The 11,753-nt window shown below is 38.6% G+C and overlaps 1 protein-coding gene across 8 annotated transcripts in view; it reads left to right on the forward strand.

Annotated features, from left to right (window-relative positions):
* Nucleotides 1-5,524, forward strand: part of usp54a (ubiquitin specific peptidase 54a) — a 51,071-nt gene extending 45,547 nt beyond the window's left edge. For 6 of the 8 annotated variants that reach the window (XM_039672997.2, XM_039672998.2, XM_039673002.2 and 3 more), the window contains 5 exons: nt 97-992; nt 1,396-1,523; nt 1,634-1,771; nt 2,322-2,538; nt 3,329-5,524. In XM_039672997.2, the coding sequence (XP_039528931.2) occupies nt 97-992; nt 1,396-1,523; nt 1,634-1,771; nt 2,322-2,538; nt 3,329-3,873 (1,924 nt within the window). In that variant the 3' untranslated portion in view covers nt 3,874-5,524. The remainder of the gene's footprint in view (nt 1-96; nt 993-1,395; nt 1,524-1,633; nt 1,772-2,321; nt 2,539-3,328) is intronic. The other 2 variants (XM_039673001.2, XM_039673003.2) reach the window with 2 other exon arrangements.
* Nucleotides 5,525-11,753: the final 6,229 nt, after the last annotated feature.

The following is an 11,753-nucleotide window of genomic DNA, read 5'->3' on the forward strand; positions in this document are numbered from 1 at the left end:
ATGACATCATCAAGAAGAACTGATTCAAGATAACTGACTCACAGTTCACGGTTTATTATCAGAAACTCATTGTTATTTTTTTTGTTCTGCATTCAGTGAACAGTCTGTCCCGGTCCAAATACTTCTGACTAATGTTAAAGAAGAGGATGAGAAGGCAGTTTCAGAAGATGCATTAAGACCACCATCACCTCTCCACATGAAACCTCAGTCTATAAATAAACCTATTTCTGAAGCCCCTGACCCTGCTGTCTCCTTCTACCATACAGACACACTTTCTCAGCAGCAGGGCTGCGCAGGGGACAACTCCAGTCCTCTTGCTGTTACAGAGAATGAGAATGTGCCACACTCACACACGTGGGGCCCCAGAAACCCCGTCACCATCGAAAACTCTCTTGTACAAACTGCTAAAAAACGCAGTTCTGCCACTGTGCCTGTTAATGGCTGCGAGGCTCCTCTCCAGTCCTCGATTCCACTCAATACGCCCTCTGGTCCAACTAATTTCAGTGCTCGTCACACACCTTCCATCTCTGATCGCTCAAGCTCTGGGGAAGGACTTCAAATCCCACCTCGACCTCAGTCTCTCCATGGCCTAACCCAAGCACCCCACAGCCGCGCTTCTGATGCCTGTCAAAAATCACTCCCGGCACCCTCACGCAATTGGTCCTGTCGCAGTCTGGGACGTCCCGATCGCAGTCCTACCGTGATGGACTCCTCCCTGTACTCTCCAGCAGACTTCCGCCCCCCCTCATCCCCCTGTCCTCCAACCCTTTCATCACCAGCACTGGAGCAGCATCCAGCCGGCCCTATGCCTGTGGAGAGGTGGGCAGAGAATGTCAATCGATACTACAATTCCCAGAATTGTGTGCGGTCAGGACGTGGCTCACCCTGTGAGGAGCTGTCTGAGCTGGACTCACTTTATCAGGCCAGCTTGAAGGCTCCCAGCATGCCCCGAGCCCCATTGGGACCCAGCCCTCAGCTTGCCAGCAGATCAGGTAATTTCGAACAAGACCTCACTTAGGCTCAATATAACTTAACTATAAAATGTATTAAAATTGTAATACTACCTATTACGATGTCGTTGTCATCATTTACCGTTGAAAAGGTCTGCCACCTGCAAAAGTAGTAACTATAATATTATTAATAATGATTTATCATTTAAAAAATGCATTCAAATAATTGATTTTTTTACAGTAATAAAAATGGAATAATTGACAGCATCAATAATACAAATATTAATAGTATTGTTATTACTATTTATATGATAAATATTAAATATTTATCATATTGATAAATGATAAATATTGTTACAAAATACATGATAAATATTTTGTATGTAATTAATGAGAAGTGCTTTCTAGAGACTCTTCAGGTTGTATAAATGTACTGTTTTTCTAGGACCCGCTGCTTCTCGTAAGCACAACTCTGGATTCTCTGCCACACTTGGCCGTTCTAAAACCCCCACAGCAGAGATCGAGAGGAGTGCCTACAGGACGCCAGCATACAGCACTAAACCACTTCAGAAGGTGAGTTGGCATTTTCTCAGTAGTATTTATAGTACTGAAGTGTGTACGTAAGAAGTAATTGTCATAAGGATATGAAATGCTAATGCATTGTGTCATGTGTGTGTGAGCAGCCTGTGTCTGCTGTTAACCATGATGCACCACTGGGTGAGGATGAATCATACAGTGCAGAGAACCTACGACGAATTGCTCGGAGTCTCAGTGGAACTGTCATTGGTGGACGGACTGACGTACCCCCGTCCAGAAGCTTTGTGGGTGTCTCACAATTTAAAGTCACTTGGTCAAACACTCAAACCACAAATTATGCACTCAAAATTTAATTTGCTGCAAAATTTACTTTCAAGTACATTTTCTCAGGATATGTGAAGTGCTACTTCATGGTTTAGGAATTACAGTGTTATATTTTTGTGAACTCATTTTGAAAGAGAAATACTGCCACCTGGTGTGACTATAGTGAATGCAATAAAACTACAATACGTAGAGCAGTGGTTTTCAAACTGATGACATACCACTTCAGCTGGCAAGCTCTTTGTCAGTTATAATATTATTTATTTAGTCATTTTATTTTTTGAAATCAGCCAATCATCTCACAGACCTGTTGGAATCCTTCATGGACTCCAGTTTGAAAACCACTGACTTCATTTTGATATTTTCTACAATTGATATGTCCATAGTCCTATTCTTTTATTACCAAGTGTTTTATTTTATTTTTTCATTTCTGTCCTTGTCTGGCTGGGTCTTATTTTCACATTTTCTCCTCACTCATTCCTTTCATTCTTCTGTTTTATTTCTTTCATAAAGGACCCCCATGTCTCCAGGATGTCGAAGCATGTGAACGTACAACCCCCCACACGTCGCTCCACCACCTCCCTGCATGTTTTACCCCCTCCTTCCCACAATCCTCCTGCGTTCCCTCACGAACCGCAGCCCCAATACCTTCACCCAAGCCACCGCCACCATCCCGCCCCTCCATCACACCTGCACCAGCAGACACTGAGACCTTCTCATGGACAAACAGGTAACCATCTCACCCCACCCACTCGTTCAGCCTCCCTGCCACAGATGCAAGAGAGTGCCGTCTCTGTTGTTGTCTGTGATCTTGCGTTCCATCAGATTTGTTGTGAAACTGATCAAAGCACCTAAAACACTCTTGAGGGTTCAGGATAAAGAAATTAAAGTTGCACAGTTTGACTGTTTAACCTACCCTGAATGCACCGTATTCTGGACAAATGTGGGCAAAATAGTTTTGATTTATTTTAAAAAAAATACTTCCCTTGATCTGAGCGGTACAAGACTTGGCTACTTTTCCAAAGTTTGCCTACTGAACACACACTTTTTTTTTTTTGACTTAATTCTACAATGTTAAGTGGGTGAAAAAAAAACCTCCTTAATCTTGTATTTGGGTCAAAAATGGGCACCCATAGAAATGAATGGGAAAAACTGTAATTTAGAGCATTCTAAAATAAGCCAAAATAAGACACCAGGTGACGGCAAAGTCACTTCATCTTTAGGTTTTAGCTCTAAGAACTTATTGGAATGTTATTTTAATGTAGTTAAAAAAATTAAAAATATAAAACATAAAAATAAGCCTAATTTACATAGAAAATATGGTACTTTTTGAAGTAAATAAATTCAAAAATACCCCCAAGGCGAAGACAGTGATATAACATTTATAATAAATAAAAATTAGGATCACACCTGAGTTCTCTGTGCCCACATTTGTCCACAGTTACAGGATTAAGGGCTATAAAGTGAATACGGTTTGAGGGCTACACAACAACTCAAATTATCTTTGATGCTATCTGCAGGAGATTGCCAAAAGGCCAACAAGTTTCTGGCTGTGCTTGACCGGGGTGAAGTGTTCTCCTTTGAAAACTACCACAACGTTGCACTGAACTACGCCACCCTTCCACGGGCCCTCCGTAGGACAATTTCATCCGAGCCCCCGGTGCACCAAGCGAGGTCGGGACCCTCAGTGGGTCCGGGGCCCCGGAACTACCCAGACGCAGCCTACGCTACGCTGTCCCACCCTCACCGCACTACAGCATCTAGTAGGACGATGGATGGTTTTTACAGACATCCGAAACAAAACCCATTCTCGCATCACTCCAGCCATCATCACCCGCACCAGGAGCCACCAGCCCAACCCCTCCGCCTCGATGTGCCCCCTGAGAGGGACTGGAGGGCTGGTAGGGACACTCATGTCTTCCCCAGGACAGAACCGCGTGGTGGAATGCCCCGTGGTCCTCCTGTCTATCTCTGCGGGCTGTGCAAGCAGAGCCCTGCTGAGCCCACTAGAAGCTGCTGCCAGTCCTGCAGAGCCCAAAGGAGCCACTACAGGATGACCAGCTGAGTCATACTGGAGATGGATCCTTCGACGCACTCATTCTCTGTCTTGAAAGTAAGCATAAGACCCCATGCCCATTCTGTGAAGCTCTTTACACAGCAACAAGCTGGAAGTTCTTGTTCGCTGTTTTGGCTAAAGTGAAAGACAATGACTTTCATAGCTGCTTTGGCTCAGACGTGAATGTGAGGGAGTGTTTTTGAGAGCCTATTTTAAATGCAGCTGCGGCGTTTCAACGCTGGATGGAGGACGTCACTCCCTGCACTGTTACCTACAGTAAATGTTTCCACTGCTAATTCACTTCCCGAGTTAAGTTCACTTTAATTGGCCACAATCTCAGCATAAAGCTGTGCAGAACAGAGCACTTAACTGACGCTAACACACAAAACGACAAGACTTTGCCTGCTGATATACAGTGTCTGCTTCGTATATGCACAAATACGCTTTAGTTTTTAATTAGCTTTTCGAGCTAACCTTAGTTCTGTGATTGTAATTTAACGATGTTAACTCAAGTTTAGTGCACTTCAGAAGTGTTAAGTTAGAAGCGTTCCTCTGTTGTAACTTCTCCAATTTTTATTGGAAAACAATGGTTGTGTAACTACTTCGTTTAGAGGGCTGTAACGTCATTGTGTAAGTAATCGGAGGTAGATCTGATTCCTCCAGTGTACCAACAGTCAACTTTCAAAAACCTCTTTGGCATTTGTGACGATATTTTTGTGTACAGTATTGTTCCGCCCGACAGTAGCACCAACACCTGTGATCTCTCTTTTTTTTTTTTTTACTTCTTGTAGTAGCAGCAGTTTAACTTTGATTTATACAGTATATCTTACATTAACTGTTAAGTGCAAAACTATTTCATGGTTGTTTTAAGACGTGAGATATTGAAAACAGAAGGACAGAACTGTCTGCAGTGCCTTGGTTTGTGAAAGGCAACGGAACTGGGTGCCAGTGTCCATTTTATAGATTTATAGCCTTATAATAATGCTTATTATAAAAGTGATAAATTCAAGAATTGCAGTTCACAAAACAAGATAATTTCACTTTCTCCCCCACTGGAAATTAATGACTTTTTACATTGGTTTCATTTAATTTCTTGGACGACGCTGAGGTAAAACTTGTGGCCTGAGATGTTTAGTTGTAGTCTTACACATTGAAAGTGTTTCAGCTATTAGCCAAGTTTGATGGTGCAATGTGCCATTTCATGGAAATCAAAGTATTACCTGCTCATCTTGAAACAGGGCCAAACATTTTTTTTTTCATAAATTGTAGAGCATGTCAAATACCTCAACCAATCACATGCTCTCTTAGTTTTATTTCTCTAGAACAGTTTTGCATGTAAATCAGGACCTAATGATGAATCGGAGTGCCTCTGCATTGAATTCTCACTTCTTTTTTGTTGCTTGGCCAATATGCAGTGCAACACTGCCCTGGCATGATGATTACTGACAGAACATGGATCTGTGATTAATTTACCCTTTTCTTCTTTAATTAATATCCAAACAGATATGGCAAAAAAGCAAGGCTGTATATATAAGTGTGTACAGATATTCAGTCTTTGATGAACGGAGGGATTCAGATTTGATGTAAATGCTGTGCTAGAAATAAAACTTGTATTTTTGCAATAAAGTTATATTAAGCTCCATTCAGGAGCAGAACGCTGTACCTTCTTTCTGTCCTCATTTCATGTCTCATTTGAAAATGATTTTGTTGAAATGAATAATACCATTTTCCCCAGCTATCTCTATCAAATTGATTTTGACAATATCCAGTTATAATGAACCCTTTTCTGCTTTAAATTGTCCCTAATCTCCAACATGAACAGAATGTCAAACAGAACAGACATTTCAATTATGGTATCAAAGTAACACAAATATTTGCGTAATAAAAAAACTGATGCTTGTATTTATGTGCCACTGTTAATATGCTAATTTAGACTTGAGAGGCCCTCCAGTGACTGTCCTGCACTGCTGTGTGCTTGTTGCATTTTTATTGTCTGTGAGATATTCCCCTCTTTCCAGTTAACCTTGACCCATCATGAGTTCTTGTATAAGGATTTCAGTTGTACTTCAAACATTAAAGGGACAAACATAAAAGTTCACTTTGAAATCTATTTTTGGTATGTTTTAGCTTACCTCAGGGCATCCAAGATGTAGGTGTGTTTGTTTCCGCAGTAATTTCAATTTTGATGTTTTTAGGTCAAACCGTTCGTGTCTTTCAGTCGTATAATGAAGGTATATGGGGTCCACCTCAAACAGCATGCACAGAGAAGTCCAAATTAAACATGATTTAATGACTCGTAAATGTGATGGCCTAAGACACGAAACGAGCGCTTTGTGTGAGGAAACGAACAGTATTTATATCTTTTTTACCTCTTGTTACCACAGCCACAAAGCGCCCGCGCCCTCAGATCACTTGGACGTGGGGCTTCCCGCTTTGAGGTGGTGACCATAGACCTCCATTGTATGACTGATAGATACTAACGGTTTGACCTAAAAATGTCAAAACTGAAACTACTGCGGAAACAAAAACACCTACATCTTGGATGCCCTTGAGGTAAGCTAAAACATACCAAAAATTATTTTCAAAGTGAACTATCCCTTGAATCATTGAGTTGTCAATGAGCTTCTAGTTTTGTATTAGTAATGCAATTGTTTCAGTTCCTTAGCAACAAGAACAACTTCTAAAACTAGGAAGGAGGTCTAAACAAGTCACAATGTTAATGTAATGAATGTCTTTGTGTATAAAGTTAAATTGAGCAAAAGGAAAACTAAGTATATGAAGGCAAGTTAAAGTAATTTGACTGCTAAATGAGATAAGGTAAGCAAATAAGTACAAGTAGGCCAGTTAAATGGCCTACACTTTTGGGCTTATGTGTTGCTTTAGAATAGTGCAGGATGTGTTCTAGTAAAGTGTTAACCAATGTAACATGGCAATGACAAAATAGTCTGCAAATCAATTGCAAAGTAAACTGCAACAGGTCAGTGGAGCAACTACCAATTCAGTTTGGTGTGAATTGACTTGTGCTGTCTGGGAGGAAAAGAGCAAAAGGTCTTTGAGTTTCTTCCTTACAGATTCACAAAGAACTCGAGTCAAAGCAGCATCTGCAGATAAAGGCCAGAAACATCAGCTCTTAATTTAAGCATTTCCTTACAGCTGAGGACTGGACGTAAAAGGTACTCTTTTACCTGGTAAAAGTCATATTTTATTTATTTATTTATTTTTTAAACCAGGCCCCTGCTAAACTGTTTTTTGGTTTCCTTTCAGCTAATTAATATGATGCATGCAAGTTGATGTGGCAGTTTGACAGCTTAAAACCTTCTCATCTACCTGCAATGGTGACATGGATGGATTTGTGCTCTTTATGTTCTCTCTCCAAGTTGCTATGGTAAGAAAGCATTTGCTAAGAACATAAATGTTATCAAAGTAATGTTCAGGCTTCAGTACACATTCTAAATTCTCTACAAAGCCTCAAGCTGATTTTCTTTGGTAATATGCCCTTAATCAAAAAAAATAATGCCATTCACACTCTTTCAAACTAGCACCAGCTGTGCTTCCTATCTTACTTACCGGACAATAATGTTCTGGATGCTTGTATTCTGCAGACAAGAAGATGTATTGATGTAGTGCCATCGATCCATCAAACCAGCCATCTGTGGTTCAATATCGCTTAGAAATGTTGCCTTGTCCATTCAACTGAAAATGTAAGTGGGCCATTCTAGGGGCATATCTCACGCTGGTGGATCACCTGTTATTGTTCTGTTGTCTTTCTGATCAAACGGTGAGAAATTGCACTCTTGAACAACAGAAGCAAACCATAATCTCTTATTTGTTCGAGACACTCTCAAGGCATGCGAAAGCAAAAGATACATCTTTTACCATGATCCATAAAACGACCATGCTGATGGTTTGATCAATGGCAGGGAAGTTATGCCTTAACTGAAATCTGATGGTCCTGAGGGGTTGTGTTGGTTTTAAATCACTGTACTTTCCTCTGCGGTGTAATAGATTTTGTTCTAAAAGCGCACCATTTGGAATTACTTCTAAAGATTTAATGAGCATTAATCTAATCAGCATGGGAAGTCTTCATGCTGCCAGTAACATGCAAAGTGTACGCTTAACGCTTCAATCTGCATTGACCATGAAAGTCACGTTTCATCTAGCAATTCTTTAAGGAAACAAGAGTTTTTTAGTGAAAAGAGATTAAAGGGATACTCCACTTTTTTTTGGAAATAGGCTCATTTTACAACTCCCCCAGTTGTTGAGTTTCACCGTTTTCAAATCCATTCAGCCGATTTTCTGATATTTAGAAGAATATCAGTAACCAAACAGTATCTGGTCTCATTGACTTCCATAGTAGGAAAAAAATATACTATGGAAGTCAATGAGACCAGAAACTGTCTGGTTACTGATATTCTTCTAAATATCAGAAAATCATCTGAATGGATTCAAAGACGGTAAAACTCAACTGTTTAACTCTGGGGGAGTTGTAAAATGAGCCCATTTCCAAAAAAAGTGGAGTATCCCTTTAATCTACTTAATAGGTGAACAGATCTTATTTTTTTCTATATTATATATAGTCCAGAACTCCACATCTGAACCAAACTTCTCCAAGATGCTTGGATATTTTACCATCTTTGTGGACTAATGGACTTTGATTCAAAACATTACCCATAAAACACTTGGTTCTTGAGCTCCTTTTTCCTTCTATTATTTTGAGAGCATCATGCATGCATGGATACATTTGTTCGATTTTATCGGACCTATTCATGTTACTGAATTGGCAGTGCGGAACTAATCCATTCTTTCACCTTTTCTACAATAGATGAACTACAAGTAGTAGAGTGAAGATTACTATTTTTGTTTTATCTCTCAGAAATTATTAGGCGACTAATGCTTATTGACTTTGTGTCTCTTGCTTTCATCTTTTCAGGTTTTCCTGTTTCCATTTCAAACTAGAGCTATTTTGTGCAATGTGAAGTATAGCTTTATTACAGCTACCCATTATGATTGTAGATCATATCTAGGGGGCTTCGGCCCCCTGTTTTTAATTTTGAGCCACCTAAAAACAGATTTTTATTTTTATTTTTTCTATGTCTACATTTCGGAAATGCACTTCCTGTACAGCTGCTTTGAAACAATATGTATTGTGAAAAGCGCTATACAAATACATTTGAATTGAATTAACATCCGAATCTTTCCAGGAAAGCAGACCAAAAATATTGTCGACTCATCCAGCACTACACAGATTTTTGTCCAATCAAATAAGAGGTCCTCCACCTAGTAATTAATTTTAGTTCGATTCACATTGTATTTATGATAAAACCATCATATTTTATTGGAGTAAACATGAAAGCAATACAAAAATACACAACAATGACCTGACTTGGCTATAACTTCACTTAAACTGGAATATAAACCTGAAATCAAACATGAACTTGAACATTACAACATCAAAGCTAGACAAAGAAACAATTGGACATGACGCGCCAAGTACACTGCAGCCGTTAACGCCGGACAGAAGTCACACCACCATATGGAAAGAAGCGTAAATGGATGGAGAAGCGTAGTTTACTGTAAAGCTATGTCTTAGTTTTGCTTATCTTGGTTAAAGCCTAATACAAATCAGCATGAAGTTTTATCATCTACTCTCACGTAATGGAAATCTTGTGCTCATGTTCTTGTAACACTTAGAATAGAGTCCATTGAGAATAACCATATCTTTCAAGGATTCCTTGAAAGTCTGTATAGAATTGCTATATGTGCATGGTCCATGGAGGTCAGTTGCATAAACTCCTTAGACTACTCTTACAAGTTAGTCATCTGTTTCTTTATCTTCAAGATAGGTTATATTTTTTTCAACTTGGTCTTAGTTGAATCAGAATAAAAGACTGATTAGCTCTAATTGCTTATTGATCAGACTAGTTCTTAAGACAAACTCTTAACTTAGCGGCTGTGTTTATTCAACTGGTCCCTGGAATCTCGTTCAGAATCAGTGTGAAAAGTTGATATATTATATATTCACATAATAAGTCATAATATGCTATACTCTGCAGTATTTCAAAGCGAAATATACTTTCCTGTGTCCATATAAATGAATGTAGCATAACTCAACATTACAATACACATATAAAACTCTCTCAGGTATGCTGATTCTGACATCATAGTGAGTTGTGATAATATCCTCTGCTGTGATAAAGTAGTGTTGTCCAAATCCTTGCTGTGTGAATTCTGCTTCCATAATCCTGCCCGTGTGTCATCAGATAAGTGGGATTATTTTGAATATGTGATGAGACTGTGAATGTGCTTCAGCCTCACTGCTGTGAGTGCTTGTTTGGTCTGGTGTTTTATTACAGTCTAATAAACCACCAATGGAATGTCATTACTTTTTTATGTGTGAAGTAAATATTTTATTTCCGTTTTTGAAGAGGCTCTAACGACAATTAAAGAACTCAGTGAGGTTGTTCATGATGGCTGCTTTATAGCATCTCGTAATACCATCATGTGTTTCAGTGAGATCCCTTCTTTCCATCAATTACACAGTGATTTTGGCTGTTTTATAAAGAGAAATACTCCTAAAAGACAAAAACACATTTGTTCTGTAGTGAAAAGCTGAAACTAAGGGTGATGGATATGAGAAATGTCTTGGTATGTGACCCAGTAAGGATTATTCAGGGACTAGAATCTTTCCCAAATTATTCAAATGAGCTCAAATCTAAGAGGTTTTAAAAATGAGCTGAAAATGCCCCCGCTGTATGTTGTGTGATTGGAGAGGATACTGGGGGGAAGATATCAGGTAATTATTTTGGAAAATATTTCTTGTATTCAGGAAAGTGTTTGTGATGTTTGGTAAATGCCAGTGTTATTTATTTAGTCTGGAAAACTGGTGGTCTGGTTTTGCACTAGACTTGTGAAGAGATGCAATTCAGTGTCGCAGGTGCCAACATTAATCCTCCATTAGCACAGCATCTGACCTCTTTTTCTTATTGCCTTCTATTTACAGTTCAGGCTGAGATTAGGGTTATTTTAATATATGAATAATACCATTGACTTTAAGTCTAACTTTTGGAGTTTGAATCTTTTTAGAAGGAGATGTACAGTAGCTGCAGTTTTCTAACTGTATGAAATACGTGATTTGAAGTGAATTTGGCATGAATGTTGGTTGCCTATCCTGACCCAGGAATAGATTTTGTCATCTGATTCTGAAGGACATTATATTTTTGTGAATTTCTCTGACATCATGGATGTCCTGTAAAGAGCACAATTCATGGCATTTCAGAGATACCAAATGTTTGGAATGTTTGCAATGACAACTGCCTCTCCTTGGACTGTAAAAATTACACTTTATCAAATTGAACACTCTTATGGAAATATAATAATATTTTTTAATTATACAAATTTCAATCTGACAACATTTTTAATTGCCATGAATAAACTTCTCAGGAAAATGTTATGGGGGTTCAAATCAAATTATGACTTTCTGTTATACGAAACAAGACATTGATTTCATGCATGCTTACTGTAGAGGAGGATGTTTATAATGCATGTTGGGAGACAACAACTGAATAGGGAAAGGAGTTTCAGTATTACGATGACATATCAGATATTTTTATGAAAATATTGCCAATTACTTCTTGCCTTATTGCATTTATTTTTTATTACATGTTGCCCCAAGAACACATTATAATGCAAATTACATGCAATGAAGATACATTGCATAAAAACCTCTATGGCCATTTTACACATAAAGCAAAATGGTAATAATTCTGTTATTTTTCATAACATATCGTTGAGAATCATCTTTATACAAAGTGTAGTACACTATATAAAAATATGAAAACTAAAAAGTGATTGATTTGTTTTAAAATTTCCATTGATTTTGCCTATTCATG

Source organism: Pimephales promelas, chromosome 11, assembly GCF_988280905.1.
Source record: "Pimephales promelas chromosome 11, fPimPro1.hap1.1, whole genome shotgun sequence".
NCBI lineage: Eukaryota > Metazoa > Chordata > Actinopteri > Cypriniformes > Leuciscidae > Pimephales > Pimephales promelas.